We start from the raw sequence: 15,365 nt of genomic DNA, 5'->3' as shown, positions 1-15,365 counted from the left end.
TTTATTTTTGTTATGTATCATACTAATTATTAGTCAAGCAAAGGAAATGGGGGACAGAGAGCTATTTACAGAACACTTTTATTGACAGTACTCCAACACAACATTCACACAAGCCTACTGTACAACATTTTAGTGGTCACCTTTTTAAAACTATGTCCCCCATGAATGATGTTAATATAAAAAGCAAGTAATTACGTCATGCACAAAGTAGTTTGTTATGCAGAACAGAAATAGAGGGACAGGCAGATCAAACCATTAAGCAACATCTCATCCTGGGTCTCAACTAACCTCATTCCTCATAATCACACTTTGTTCAAGGTGCAATATTATTTGGCATCAGTTAAATTAATTAAACATATGAACTGTATTGAAGACATTAACTTGACACGCTGAATACGTGCTTTTAGGATTAAGACCCAAAATATGCTGCATCCTGTTCTGAAGTCTACTCTGTCTGGCCATTAACAAGAACAGAATACAAAGCTCCTGCATCCTTGAAACAGGATACAAAATTGCTGTGTTTGCCACTTAGATGTTGAGTGATTTCTATGTAATGGCTTGTTGAAAATGGTTCAAATGTTCACTTACTTGAAAACACAATTATCAACAGAAACCCTTTGTCTAAACATGCAAAGATCTTATACTGCCTGTATTTGTGAAATTTCAACCTCATTAAGTTTGAAAAAGGCACTGCAGTATAAACAAATGTTTGTATAAGCCTGCTACTAAACTCCCTGTGCAAAACATTTTCAGTATCATCAACAGAGAGGGAGTAAAAGTCTGAACAGAATTAAGTCTTTATTCGAATAAAATCATTTTAAATTAATTTTAAACAGCACCAAATTCACAGTGATGTGTTGCATGTTTTTTTTTTTTTTTTTTTTTTTTTTTTTTTTTTTTTTTACAGATGAGAGTTGCAAGCAAACAGAATAGAAATTAAATCATTTGGAAGATACCCACCTTACTTTAACCTTTTTTGCAGATGGTTTTCCAGACCAGTCTGTAACATAATGTATAATGGAAAATACAAGGGCTCAGACATAAGCAAAACCAGAATTGAACCTTTTCTTCACACACTAATGAAGAGTATACAGTGTTCTCAGTATGTTTTAGCCAGTTTACCACAGATAACATATTACTCATGACCATTTTAAAAGGCATACCATAACTTAGTTAGGGCAGACACAGGTTTCCATCCATATACTATAAAAACAACTCGCAAAGACTTGAAATTTAAGATTGGTAATCCCTCACTGTAAACACGTCTGCTTTAATTTATGTCAGTTATGCAAGGATAACTGAACTTCAACAATAAAAACACATGAAAATCAGTGTGATTGACTCTGTAACTCAAGCAAATTTCAAGCTTGTGGAAGTTGATTTTCATACCATAGGGAAGAAACTGACAAAAAAGGCTGGAAGGTCACGAAAACACTACAGCATGTCAGCAGTAATGATAAATTATATATGGAGATTTGCGTTAAATTGGCTAAAATGTGCAAGAACACTGGCATGGTCCTTTGGCAAAACCACTGTCTGCCACTTTTTAGACTGAAAACATTACTTTGCTTATAGGATCTATTTAAAAAAGTAAATGTCCACAAATATGCAAGACAAAATGTGCAAACAGCAATATCAGGTGATGAGAATACCCCGAGAAAAACTGATTTAGTTGTTCAAATAAATACACATGCATTCTTCCTTTGCACAGAATTCTTAAAAGTACTAGAGAAGGCCTATTTTAAAAAAATGGTAGAGGAGAGTCTTTGAAAACATGACATGGCAAATTAAAGTATTTCCAGGTGTCACAGTTTGGAGGATGAGAAGCGGGCAGGAATTCATATTTAGCTTGACACAAAGGCATCATTTAAGGAACAATGGTGGCGGGGGGGAGGAGCTGTTTGAGTAAAATCCATAAAACATTCCACATTTATTTTCTTTATCATCATTGAAACTGCAAAAAAAATAAGAACAAACCAAAAAAGGCATCCCATTGTTTTTGGTTTTAAGGCGGGGCTACGTTAGGCAGGGGAGGGAGAGGGCATTTTTCCCGAGAATTTTGTGAATGAAATTCTGTGCTCTGTCAGACCTCATCTCCTCCCAGTCTAGCCCAGCCCATCCCATCTATTCATTCATTTGTCCGTCCTCCACTGTGTGGCCTATTTCAAGCGTTCAATGAGTTCCTGCGTGAGGCCCAGGTTAAGCAGCTGCATGGTGGTGAGTGAAGTCAGGTGGGGAAAGGCCTTGAGGAGCTTCTCCCAGCATAGCTCCAGAAGGCTGGGCACAGCCAGCCAGATCTTAAACAGAGAGCCAGTTCTCTTGTTCTCATGGATGTTCACCACGCCACCATGGATGTACATGCAGCCAGCCTGGGGATGGAGTGAAGGAAAGAGAGAAAGATTATTTTATATACAGTACAGAGTTTACTATGGAAATTAACTGCGGCTTGAGGTTTTAAGCTCCCCCAATGGGCCATCATTTGTGATTTGTGGGAAACTGTGACTGACAAATTCTTTTCAGTGTGTTGGGCAATGAAAATGATGCAGTGTCTAAATCAGCCTGCAGCTTTTGGTGCCATGTAGTAGTTCAAAATTATAAAAAATTCCAGCCCCAACATGCAGCCTCTCTACAATGTGCCAGTGTAGATTGTAAAAGTAACATTTTAAAAGTTCAATAAATTTTCCACAAAAAAGGACCAAAATACCATCTGATAAAAAGTAGATCAATGGGAAAGGTTCTGCTTTTTCCCCTCATTTTGCATTGATTACATAACTTAAAAGACAGAACTTTATCTAATAGTCAATTAACACAAGGGACTTAGCATATATATGAATTTTATGAGTTACATTAGATGACTAGAAAGGGTAGTGTTGTACTAACTGGGGTGACAGCAGCACAGTGGAAGTAGGCTGGCTCAGGCATCAATGCTGGTAGTTTACTCCACTGGAAGGTCTGCAGGTTTATCTTCCACAGATCAGCTAATATCAACTCCCCGTTGTAGCCTCCACAGATAAATACATCTACAACACAGAAAAATTAATCAGACACTGTTCATGTAGTTGTACATGTGATAGCTGGCAAATCAACACTTGGTTTAACAAATGAGGATGTGATATCAAATGTGAGGTGCACCTGCTTTGAAGCAGAGTAAGTATTTTTATTAGGTGATGTTTGTTGCACAGCATTATTGAAAAATTCTCACCATTTCGTATTTGTACACAGCTATGGCATCTCCTGGGAGCAGGATATCCTGTCAAAAGTAGACATTTTAGAAGGGTGTGAATGAGAACAACAGGCTCAGTTAATAATGAGGTGCAGACTACAGACCTATTTTTTCATGAGGTTTAGTTGCAATCTCCTCCCAGGAATTGGTCTCCAGATTATAAGCATGTATCTATTAAAAAAAGACACAAAATTACTGCAAATCCGAATGTTTAGTGCAGTGATTAAGATGGATTTGGCTTGTGTACAAAACTGTAACACAGTACATGAGTTGTTTAAAACACTGTAGTCAACCTTTCAGTCTCTACATTCAACTGTTTTTGCAGCTGCATAGATCTTCATATTGGTACAAATGTAGTAACCACTGATGATGGTCTGATAACCGAAATAAATGTCATGTCACCTTTTCACTTGAGCATGTATTGCACTAATTTCAGCATCTTATTGTATGTAAGTAAAGAAATATATATTTCTATCCATACCTAATTATATCCTCTTGGGTGTATATTTATGTGTGTGCAGATCTTTTTTCTCTCTGTTTGTAAAACCACAGAAAATTCTGTTCTCTTTGAAAAAATCTCTTTCATCTTCCTCAGCACACTGACAGGTTTGCTAGGGAGGAAAAATATAATATATAGATCAGATATTGCTTCAGTGGTCATAAAAATAAAGCTGTAAGTTGTTCAGAGATTTGCACTTGAAACATTCTGAATTTGAAATTCTGGCTGGCACACAGTTTTGGTGACAAGTTAAATGTGTCTGGTGTATCTACCCTTAGTGGTGTAGTACCTTGTCCAGAGGGTAAGATGTCCAGGAAGTTCCTCCTCCCAGAATGTAGATCCTCTGTCCGTCATGTGCTATTTCATGCCTGTACCTGTGACAGACAGACAGACAGAGACACACGCACACACACACACACAGCACGTCAAGTCAAGGAGTTTTACTACACTAAAACGATCTCTAGCTTGGGTTGATCCTGTAGCACATTCAGGCATCATAAAAGGCGTACCGTTCCTCAGGCAGGTCGTCAGGAGGGTTGTTGGGTTTGAGGTGGATCCACTCCCTGGTGGTCAGGTCCAGCCTGTGCAGGTCCGTGCTGTAGATGTAACCCGTTGTCCCTCCAAACACGTACAGGAAGCCGTTTATGATAACCATTGCCTGAAAAAGGAAAGATATGAAATAACAGCCTAGTAAGAAGCAGCTCTAATAAAGTTTGAGAGTTTAAAAATTTGTGTATCCACTGGATCCAACTGGATTTTAGAAAAAAAAAAAAACTTAAATTACAACCAGTCTCTACAATATATTTCAAATCCCTAAACTGAATCTGGCCCAGAAAGCAATCAAATGACATGGTGATTTATGAGATTACCTGTCCATAGATTCTGTTGGGCTTCTTCCCCCGACAGTTGAGCAGCGACCATCGCTTGTACTTCACGTTACAAACGTGTACGTCATTGCCATTATTTTCACCAAAGGGGATCCCAGTTCCGCCAAACACCAGGAGGTTGTTGCCATGCAAAACAGCTGAAGAAACACAACACCACCAAACACAATTTTCATAGACATTTTTTAAACAGAAAATTGGATTTTGTTTTGAGTATAAAATATTAATGAGTGCAAGTACAATTAAGTATCAAAATGTTATATACACAACGTTTCACCTGACATAGACGCCAGCTCTGTGGGCATATAGCCCTCTGTTCGAATCTGCTGCCAGCAGCCTGTGGCAAAGTGGTACCTCCAAAGCTCCCTGAACAGTGGATAGTCTTCATTCTCTGAGCCTCCTGACTCATCGTAGTCAGGGTTGTACCCTCCAAACACATACAGGTTAGTGTTGTCAGCAACACAGCGATGCCCACTGCGGGCGGGGGGAGTACGATGACCTGGAGAGGTAGCAACAAAGTTACATAGGATGTAGAGGAGGAGATTGCTAACAGAGATACTAGACAGACATAAGACTAGACTGATAAGATAAACACACAAAAAGCTACAAGTGCCTAAGGGCTTGTGTCCACCAAAACATTTTTTCCCAGCTGAAAACGCCAGGCCCTCTTCTGAAAACACCCAGCTGAGAGCGCTTTGGAGGCACAGCATTTTTTCAGCTGAGACGCTTTGGTTGCTATGATACAGAATATCCGTGGAAGTGACTCTAGCTGACTGCTGCTTACCTGATAAACCCATGGCGAACGAAATGTTCCTCGAAGTACGTCAAAATACAAGATAAACTGGATCAATGGTTGTATTTATTACAACATCTGACAGGACCTGAAAAAATAAGCATGTGTATCCACTTCATGGCTTTTCAGAATGTCCTGAAATCCTTCCACTTTGATCAATATGGAGTCATCACATTGTGTAATCATGACAATGAATTGCTTTGTAAAAGTCATGTATTCATGTTTCACAGAATGCTGAAGTATATCCCAGCATTCCCTGACAGAAAGCAGGGAAACACCATGCAGTCACTTGTGTAAAGGTTATCTAATTAAAATAAATGATCATGATAGCATTTCTTTGTGCATTGCGTTCACACCCAGTTGAATCTCAACTTAATACATCTGCTTGGAGACAAAAGGCTGTAAAAACCTTCAATGATACTTAAGCAATAGGTGTGTCCTCCTCATTATAATGTATGTACGGCCTATGTAGTGCAGTCCAAATTAAATTGCACTGACACTAAAGCTGACAGAGAAATAAGTCTCCTCTTATCATACAGTGCTGTAGTTGAGATATAGAATCTGACATTCACAACAATATCTGCAAGGCTCGCAGTTTTACCTTATAAGGAAAGCTATGCAAATAGCAAAAAATAAAAACATAACCATTTGAGATACTGAGATGTTTGGCCTGAGGGATTAGCAAGTTTCTATCAGCAGGCACATGACAGAATGCAGAGCACATTAAGCCAAATGTAATACTGTACCTCTGTTTAATGTACTAAGAATAGAATACCTACAACTCAAAACAGATATTTCAGCCAACCAATGCATTTTTAATAATCAGGATTTGTAATGGACTGGGAAAGCACAGCAATTAAGGGGAGTGTACAGAGACAGAGTAGAGGAATGTAGAAGCAGTGGCATGACCAAACATCCACACTGATACAAATTGAATGCCAGTAACACAACACCAATTTGCAAGTTAATTACTTTGGCTGTTGTATTATTATCTCAAACTTAATCAAATAGTTCAGATTCGTAGCAGACCACGATTCACTGGCACACCTCTGTCCAGGTGCTTCTATCATTACATTACATTCATTTGGCAGATGCATTTGTCCAAAAGACTTACAATAAGTGCAGTCAAACACCAGAGGAACAAGAACTAAATGTTACCAAAACTTAAAAGTGCAACCCTTCTAAATAAACAGCTAAAAGTGTGTTCAGAAAGCTGCATATTACTACATACTTGAAGATAATGTTACATTCACTTCTGACATGTGAGACAGGCCTAAACTTTTACTAACATGGCTGGAACATGAACAGAAGAATGGTTGTAAGAATACAAGTTGTGGGGGGGGGAAACACACACACACACACCTTTCTGTTTTGTACTCAGTGAAATCTGTTACAAAAGTCATTTCTACTGACTTGTAATTAAAAACACTGTAAAAACTTTCAATAAACATCTCACAGCAAGAGTTTGGGTTTTTAAAGGAATTGGCCTCAGGTTTCTTTTAGCATTTGTTAGAAATGTTGGTGCATTTAATAAAATACGAGACCAAGTAGGGCTAATTAAGGTCAGTTAAGTGGCAAGCAACAATATAAAAGCATTATTTACAGCATCTAGTATGGTAACCACTTAGTTCTGAAAGTGAATGATATTGCATAAAAGCTAAATAAATATTTTTTTTTGGAGTTGTCTTATCAGTTATCTAGGTCATTGGATATTTCAGTCTGAGGGACCGGAGTTGGACTGTGTACTATACATTGCTGGGCCGCAGGTGTGTACAGATCTGTACTGAAGATTTACCACAACACTAAAATCTTTGCCAGGGTCCAGACCTTTGAATCCGCCCACTCCACAAGTTGACAATTCTGTCCGATATCAGACTGCTAAAATCTAATACTAACATCTAAATGGAAAATGTTAGAATCAAAGAGGAATCAGTCCTTCCTGGCTGATGGATGATCTCAATCATGTCTTTCTATTGAGTACTATGTTCTGCAAATAATGGTTATTAATACATTATTTTGATACGCCTATAATTTAAATTCAAAGAAAATTATGCAGTTTACAGCCCTGAATCTCTCAAAAACACAGCCTTAAAACTGGCATTAAGGTGTTTTCGGGTCAGCGAGACCTAGTAATCAATGGTTGTGTGTCAGGCCATGTAACTTACTAAGCTGGCTGTACAGCTAAAAGACGGGATTTTACAAACGGTGACAGTACGTTATGATAACCACATTTAATTTTATAATACATATTACCTTGGATATGATTGCTAACAAGCAAGCAGAATTACTGGATGCTGCTAGCTTGAACGTTAAAGTTACGCCTAGCAATGTCACCAGTAAGAGCAACGTTTAAATTCTTAACTTGCAAAAGTGACATTGTATGTGGAGTAGCTAATATCAGTCACACAGAGTTTATTCGACAGGCAAAATGTGCCAACGGTAACGTTAAAACCTATCGTTAGCATGTCTTGCTAATGTTGTTGACCGACTTGCTAACGTCTCACCGTGTGGCGGCCTGCCTGTCAGTTTCTCGAATTTATTCAGCTGGTCTGGACTGCGAGCACCTTCAGCGTCCGACATCGTTTCCCGTTACAATCCAGTCCTGAAGAATGTCACATCAAATAAAAACATCTGCTAAAGTGCCGATAAAACATTATAAATCATTCCACATCTCAGTCACTTTGAAGCCATTCACAAATGTTACCCCCGGCTGTGAGACCTGTGGCCAATCAGAGCGCTTGTTATTAGGACGTTGCGTCATTAGGAATGGGCGGGACTGCGCGTGTGTCCAAAACAACAACAGTTTTTTTCTGCCCAAGTGCGGTCCAGGGACCTCTAGGTGTTGGAAATGACTCATGTGGTTAAATATAAAGTTCAAATTTCACACTAAGAACTGCTAACACTAGCAGGGTTGTTGCAAGAATTTATAAATATCTCACTGAGCTCATTCCCCCAGCAGAACCCTACCCACGTAAGAAACTATGTACTATTGTCACCAACCAAACTCCCAAACTTTACCACATTTCCTGAGTATTTTAAAATATCACAACATTTCACCTTTTTCAATTACATTCAATAATATATTCAATACATTTTATCATCATCAACCATTCATTCATTGTGATGAAAATTTGACCATGTATCTAATGCTATTGGAGAATAGGCTACTAAATACCTTTATATTTCATTTAGGTATTTTGGCTAAAAACATAATAGTATCAGAACCAGCCTTAAAAAAACAACCTACATAATATTTCTGTAGTCATAGAATGTAACCTCATCTTCATGTCATTAAAACATCCATTACTAGCAATATTATCAAAGACATAGCCTTAGCGCCCCCATTGGCAGCTAAGGTCCTGAACACTAGCAAACAATATCACAAAAAACCATGATAAAAACTTATAATAATAGTTTATATAATATATATAATAGATAATCTCCATGCCTTTCAAAGTAGGCTAGCCTTATTTAAAAATAAAGTATTCATTGCTTCAACATGGTTTTGGCCTACCTTATAAAACAGCATCCTATCCCTGACAAAATGTTTTTTTAGATATCCATTAAACAAAATCATTTTTTTTTCATTTGTTTTCATTTGGGGGTCTTTGATGTTTGGGACCCCTGACTTCAATGTCAGCTTTCATTTGAGTTGGGTTGAGTCTGGTAGCTGTTCAAAATGACTAAATAGTACCCTCTACAGGATATGTGTTCCTTTTAGGGTGGACTGGAGCTCTGAAACTGTTCTCAGGATGAGATACCAGCAGTGGTGGGATGTAAGTACTAAGGCTGGATTACCAACTGGGCAAAATGAGCAACCTACACTGATCGGGGGCCCAAAGGCAGTGTGGCAAGTAGTTTCATGTAATGATATTAATTGCTAATTTGTTTATTAATACTGTATACCCCACTAAATGACTGTGTAACCGAAATGATGGGGGCCTTAAGGTGACACATGCATTATTACCTAATCTTGATGTAGTTATAAATACTTTATGTAAGTTAGTTTTGTGCTTACATGGTGCATATACCCAAATAAATTAGTGTTTAATCAAGTTACCATGAACAAAGTATGAAGTATGAATTACTATTTACACAGTGCACAGAGTGTGCAACCCCTCAGCTTATTTTTGCTTTGGGGCCTCTTAGAGGGTTAATTCAGCCCACATTTACTCAAGTACTGTACATTTTGTACTGTACTTGAGTATTTTCATTTGATTCTACATTATACTTGCACATGACTACTTTTCAGTCGGATATTGTGCACTCTTGACTCCACTAATTTTATCTGACAGCTACATTAATTTGCTCATTATGATTTTTATATGGTCACATTATAAGATATTGTGGACTGTTATAGATTAAACTACCCAACAGTATATAAAGTAGTTCAGATTAGCTCCACTTCAACCAACTATATCAAAACACTGCTAATTTACTGCTAATGCATCAGTAGTAACAATCAGATAACATAATATAATATTATTTACTCTTACAGGGGCCATTTTTATGCATGAGTACTTTTACTTTTGACGCTTTAAGTAGCCTACATTTAGCTGACAAGGCGATTCAAAGTGCTTTACATAAGACACATTTTAACATCTGGTTTTCTGTCGGGATAAATACTTCCCACTTGATAAATACTTACAAAAGGATATTCTAATAAGTATGTTCTACCAGATATAAAGCACCTATAAAATTCAAATGAGGATGGCAGTGGAGAAGCCAGGCAAGTTAGTGAGCTCTCTTTTGTGGTCGGTCTTACAAAGCGGAACGATTGGTTGCAGGGTTTATTTTCCGGGGGACCTCAGAGCCGATCATGGCGACTCTCGGCGGCAGTCGTGGGGATCGTCTCGGCAACTCTAATCAACAAAATGCCTCTCTTACATCTCCAGAGAAAGTTCGCGAAATTCTTAATGAAGGAGTGTCGTCAACAAATATCGGATTCAGCAGGTGCAATTTTTTTGAACAATTGCGCGCTATTTCTTTGATTTAAAGGGGCCGAAGAACAAGTTGCCATAAGCTAGTTTGGTTAGCCACTTAGCTTGGCAGTTCTGCTAGTTTAGCCGCCTGCACTCAGCGTAATTTGAAGTGGGACACGTCTCCGCAGATTTGGGAGTCTGTAGGCCAGGAACGGGAGTTTACACACCATTGTTATTTTTGCGCTTATTATTTAGTCCATCTATCGAACAGATTTGTTATGGTGGTAGTCGTGTTAGCGCTCCCGTTGCACAGTTACAGATAAGGGGGTGGGTACCTAAAGTTTTGTTGTAGCCTGAGACTCCATTAGTTTGCTATTCACTTCTAGAGTATTGTCCACTTGCTGCCGAGCCACCAAGGCCAGGTTAAACACATTTAGATAGACTTTATACTGCGCAATAATACAACAGAGATCTTGTTAAGCAGCAAGGAAGAATGGAGCTACTCCATTTTTTCTCTGTTACGCAAGTTTCATTCAAGTGAAATGATGCATAATTGTCTGCTTTTTAGTTTGCTAGTTTTAGTTTTAAAATTCCTATTCCCACCAATTAACTAACCCCTTATCCATTACTTGTTTAATTAAATTCGGTTGCCCTGTACCAACCATTCCTGTCTAGCTGGACAGTTTATGAGAAATTTGGATGTACAGTACAATGTACAATTCGCAGATTTAATGAATTGCATCTTTTTTTAATCATTCAAACAATAAGCAAGTGTGTTGAAACTGAAGATCTTTTTTCCCCCTTTGTGTGGATTTCAGTGGACAAGGAGATTTGAATGTTCTGGAAGTAAAAAGCAACACTCAAGCACCTTGTGAGGCAACGAACAAAGAAGCCTTTTTCTCAAGAGTGGAATCCTATTCAATATCCTTTTTACTCATTTTGACCCAGTATGAGGCATTCTGTTTTTTTTTTGTTTGTTTTATTACATTACACAACCATGTGATCCCTAAGACAGCACTTGTTGATCTATAATTTTGATATTTGACTTACGGTGAAACTTATATGATCCATGTGGGAAAGAGATATCTGCTTTCATTCAGAGTAATAATGTGACAATACATGTTTTGTGACTGAGTGAAATTTTCCTTAGCATAGCACTGTTTGAAATGGGCAGGCAAACCCCGCACACTGTCCCCTCTGATGTGCGCCAGATATGGCTGGATCAACGTTGGCTGTGATATGCTCAAGTGCTCCAGCTGCCAGGCTTTCCTTTGTGCATCACTACAACCAACTTTAGACTTTGAAAAATGTGAGCAAAACTTTAAGCGACAGAAAAAGACAATGTCACACTTTATTATGGCAAGGTTAGGCTGATGTTGCCAGTCTGCCAAAATTTAAAGGTCAAGCAATTCTCCCTCTTTCTTTAATAGATGAATCCCGCATTGCAGAGATATCGAGGCAGCTTCAGACACAGCATGAGAAGTTTTGCCCCTGGCCTGACTTTCCATGCCCAGGTAGGAGCATTTTGTATTGCATGTATATACTAACAAAAATGATCTTCAACATGACCATGTAATTTCAGCTGAATTAACCCTGAGTTATCTACATGATGGTCAAGGTGAATGTTGATGTCCTTACAGAGCGGTTCTGGCTGGTTCCAGCCTGTGAACCATCGGCACTTCTCACTGCCTTCTTAGAGCGCTTCCAGAGCGCCTGTCTCCTTGCACAGCAGCTGCCAGCCATGAAACCGGAGCAGCTGAAGTCTATGGTGCGGCAGAGGAAGTGTCTAAGCCTTTTTGGATACTGACAAAAATGCCCTCTGAAATATTGTGAACATTGTAGATTTATTCAAAAAACATAGCGTTTTCAGTTGTTCACATGTAGTTAATGTCCACTGTTTCCTTGCAGTCACTGACTGAGGATGTTATCAGTGTTCTACTGCAGCTGATAGAGGAAGAACAAAAAAGAAAGACAGGGACTCCATGTCCTGAACCTTTGGCTGTCCAGGTGGCTGCATGCATTGTTTCTCTCTGTGGCTGGGCTGCAAGGTGAAATGAAACGCCTCTTTTGCTGTGTTTGATTCTTCAATACACCTTTTTAATGTTTTTTTATGTCACATTTTCTATTACACACAAATTGATATTGCCATAAACTAGAGTAATTTAGAAACGGAGAGAAACATGGCACAAAATGTAGTAGCACTCCTTCTCCTGATCAAGATGTCTGAACCGTGGGTTTCTCTATCTTAGCCCCACTCTGCGCGCCATGAACCTGCCCATCCTCACCTGCTCGTACTGTATGCGCAAGGTGGGCTTATGGAACTTCCACCAGATGGAGGGAACAGGAGGCGATGGAGATGCCTTACCAAACACTGTAGGCCCCTCTGCTCAAGCAACAGTTCCTGCCCCAGCAGCTACGCACGAGGGCCAGGGGGACCAGCCTGCTTCTGGCTCATCCACCCCTGCTACAACTCCATGTCGCATGAAGCTGAGGAGCCAGGACTCCACCCGCTCTGACCAGGCAAGCTTTAAGAAAATGAAGGTTGACCAGCTAAATAAGCTAGGCTTATATGCACATATTCATTTTAAGCAGAATTACTTTATATATATAACAAAGGCAAATGAAATCTATGATGAGCCAGGCTGCTTTTTTTTTTTTTTTTACCATGCTCTGGTGTGTGTTACAGGGTGAGGGAACCTCCTCCCCCGTGGCTTTGCGTTCCCGAAGCAGAGACTCACCAAGCCCAAGTGAAGAGCTGCCCAGTCCTTTGACCAGGGGCAAAAGGTCCGCAACTCGCAGTAGAGGACAAGGGGACAACTCTGGGTCTGATGGCGCTGCCAGCCTGCAACATCCTCCTAAACGCCTGTGCCTCTCATCAGTTGGTGGTCCTGTAAGAACATTACTGCTGATTTCACTTGTTTTTTTGCTGTTTTTATTATGGCAAAGGGCTCCATGTGTCACATTAATAACTTCTAATGTAGTACTGCCTGGTCATTAAGGCAATGTTTTGAGAGTAATATCAATGATTTAAACATTTGATTCCAAGGTGACGATTATTGTCAAAAGCACCTAGTTTGCAAGCAATGTTTTGTCATAGTCATAGCACAGGAGGTGCCAGGAGAACACTACACATTTACGCAAATACTTGAAATGTCATCACAAAATAATATCAGCATACCTGACAAGCTCTCATAGGCACAAGGAGATCACAGATTATATATCTTATTCTAAACATTGTTTCCCAAAGAATCATGAGAGAAAATCCTAGTTAAATTTTAAAGAGGTGTTTTTGCATTACTTATTTTGAATTACAAACTGCTTTTTTGACCTACTTCTCTGTTATCTCAGGATGGGCTCCTGCATAGGAATGCATTTGACCCCCTCGCTCAGCACAGAGACTGGTGTCCCTGGATCTCTGTGGGAAAAGAAAATGTGGATCCAGGGGCGATCCCCTATTTGGATAGAGGCTCAGCGCTTCATCAGCAGGGCTGGAAGGCTGCTCTCGACCTCCTCATGCCCATGAAGAAGAACTCTAATACAGCAGGAGGCAGTCCAGCACAGGCCAGTCAAAACTTCTGAACTTTGCATTTTACAACAAAGCATTCTCAACAAAAATGATCACATCACATCCTCCAGAAAATGATGCATAGCAATACATGCTAATTTCTGTTTTTATTACACTGTTACCACATGTAGCTTTAATTTAAATAATATCTGACATTTCTCTATTCTCTCTTTCCTCCCAGGGCCCTCGTGACAAGTCTAAAAGGGTGTTTGATATATTCCGTCAGTGGCAGGTATCCTCCTCTACATCTCAGTAGACTGTTTCCTTCTAACAGCATCACAACACTGAATTGATGAACTGACCTGCCCTCTTTTTGTGGTACAGAGTCTGTAGTACTAATGACAGGAGTGTCATATCATATCAATGTATGCCACCTCTTAAAGTCGTGTTTACAGTCGAAGGAAGTTGATTGTGTCTTTAGGCAAATTAATGAGTCTCTTCTCAGTGAACAGTGAAATATGTGAAGGATGCCTGTGTGGCATTAAAATGTTTGAATTCTACTTCATGAAAATTGGGATGTGCCGCTGTTGGGGTGGGGGGCTATATAGGCCATGTATCATGTGTGTACACAAGTATTCATCAAATAATAGAACACATCTCAGCATATAAATTGGCCACAAGCAAGGCATCTACTATAAACCTCACATGAAGTCTGCTTCGGTAGTCCTTCGTGACATCATGATGGTCTGGATTTCTGTGGAATAAAAGAGACAAGAAATCCATGATCATGAGAAAGGGCCAAATGGCTTGACACTGGAAAGGCAATGTTTACTTTCAATGTATGTTGAGTCATTTGAGGGAGTGGTAAACATTAAAGCAAAAAAAACTGTGAGGAAGTCATTTTGTGTGTGTACTGTTGTGGATATGAGTTCTCTTTGAAAAGAACAGAATCCTTTTTGGAGTAGTGAAATGTTTTTTTTTCACTTAGTCAATGCTAAAATCCTGATTATTGCAGGAAGGTAGAACCATGTGCCATGAATTTCAAACCTGTTTTGAATTAGATTTGGGATGCCTGTACTTCCTTTTTGCCTTCTGCTTGACATCTCATTGCTAATTCAGTCATTTCTATCTGCATGTGCTTTTATCTCCGTAGAATTTCCTAAAAGGGTTTAATAAAATGCTCTTCTGAAAGTTTGTCTCACTTTGCATGTCGTTCCTCTGACATTTTAACAAAAGAAAAAAATAATTAGAAATTAATGAAATTATGTTGTAAAAACAAGGAAAACACATTCAATATTTGTTGCAGCTTACACAGTGACTGAAAGGTTCTTCAGTGATTTCACATGGATGTGACTTGGGATTATTGGCTCATCTATTCCATTTGCTGTATGTTGCCTTTCAGTACTCACTCTCTGGCAGCCATTTGTTGCCTGTAAACATCTTAACTTCTTTGGCTTAGAGGGATGACAGTTTTGTGTATGTTCCTTAGAATTCACAGTTTTATACAAATGACTGTTGTATGTTTATTTTATTGAAAGG

General features: G+C 39.1%; 2 protein-coding genes across 3 annotated transcripts; one reads left to right on the top strand and one right to left on the bottom strand.

Annotated features, from left to right (window-relative positions):
* Positions 1 to 60: 60 nt before the first annotated feature.
* Positions 61 to 8,134, bottom strand: klhdc10 (kelch domain containing 10). Of its 2 annotated transcripts, XM_044186352.1 has the most exons (10): positions 7,904 to 8,075; positions 5,391 to 5,487; positions 4,884 to 5,105; positions 4,592 to 4,746; positions 4,232 to 4,380; positions 4,012 to 4,096; positions 3,328 to 3,394; positions 3,203 to 3,250; positions 2,881 to 3,020; positions 61 to 2,369 (listed from the first exon to the last, which is right to left on the bottom strand). In XM_044186352.1, the coding sequence occupies exons 2-10, from the start codon at positions 5,401 to 5,403 to the stop codon at positions 2,160 to 2,162; spliced, it is 1,089 nt and encodes a 362-aa protein (XP_044042287.1). In that variant the 5' UTR covers positions 5,404 to 5,487; positions 7,904 to 8,075; the 3' UTR covers positions 61 to 2,159. The 2 variants fall into 2 exon arrangements, with proteins under 2 accessions (XP_044042287.1, XP_044042286.1); XM_044186351.1 differs by lacking the exon at positions 5,391 to 5,487 and having other exon boundaries at positions 7,904 to 8,134.
* Positions 8,135 to 10,164: 2,030 nt separating this feature from the next.
* On the top strand, positions 10,165 to 15,017 carry zc3hc1 (zinc finger, C3HC-type containing 1). Its single transcript, XM_044185534.1, has 10 exons — positions 10,165 to 10,352; positions 11,140 to 11,242; positions 11,480 to 11,630; positions 11,752 to 11,835; positions 11,962 to 12,089; positions 12,230 to 12,369; positions 12,571 to 12,841; positions 13,008 to 13,211; positions 13,670 to 13,882; positions 14,068 to 15,017. Exons 1-10 carry the CDS (start codon positions 10,219 to 10,221, stop codon positions 14,140 to 14,142), a joined length of 1,503 nt encoding a protein of 500 aa, XP_044041469.1. The 5' UTR covers positions 10,165 to 10,218; the 3' UTR covers positions 14,143 to 15,017.
* The last annotated feature ends 348 nt before the right edge of the window (positions 15,018 to 15,365 follow it).

This window comes from Siniperca chuatsi, linkage group LG23, assembly GCF_020085105.1.
Source record: "Siniperca chuatsi isolate FFG_IHB_CAS linkage group LG23, ASM2008510v1, whole genome shotgun sequence".
Lineage (NCBI taxonomy): Eukaryota > Metazoa > Chordata > Actinopteri > Centrarchiformes > Sinipercidae > Siniperca > Siniperca chuatsi.
This window is presented reverse-complemented; position numbering and strand designations above follow the sequence as displayed.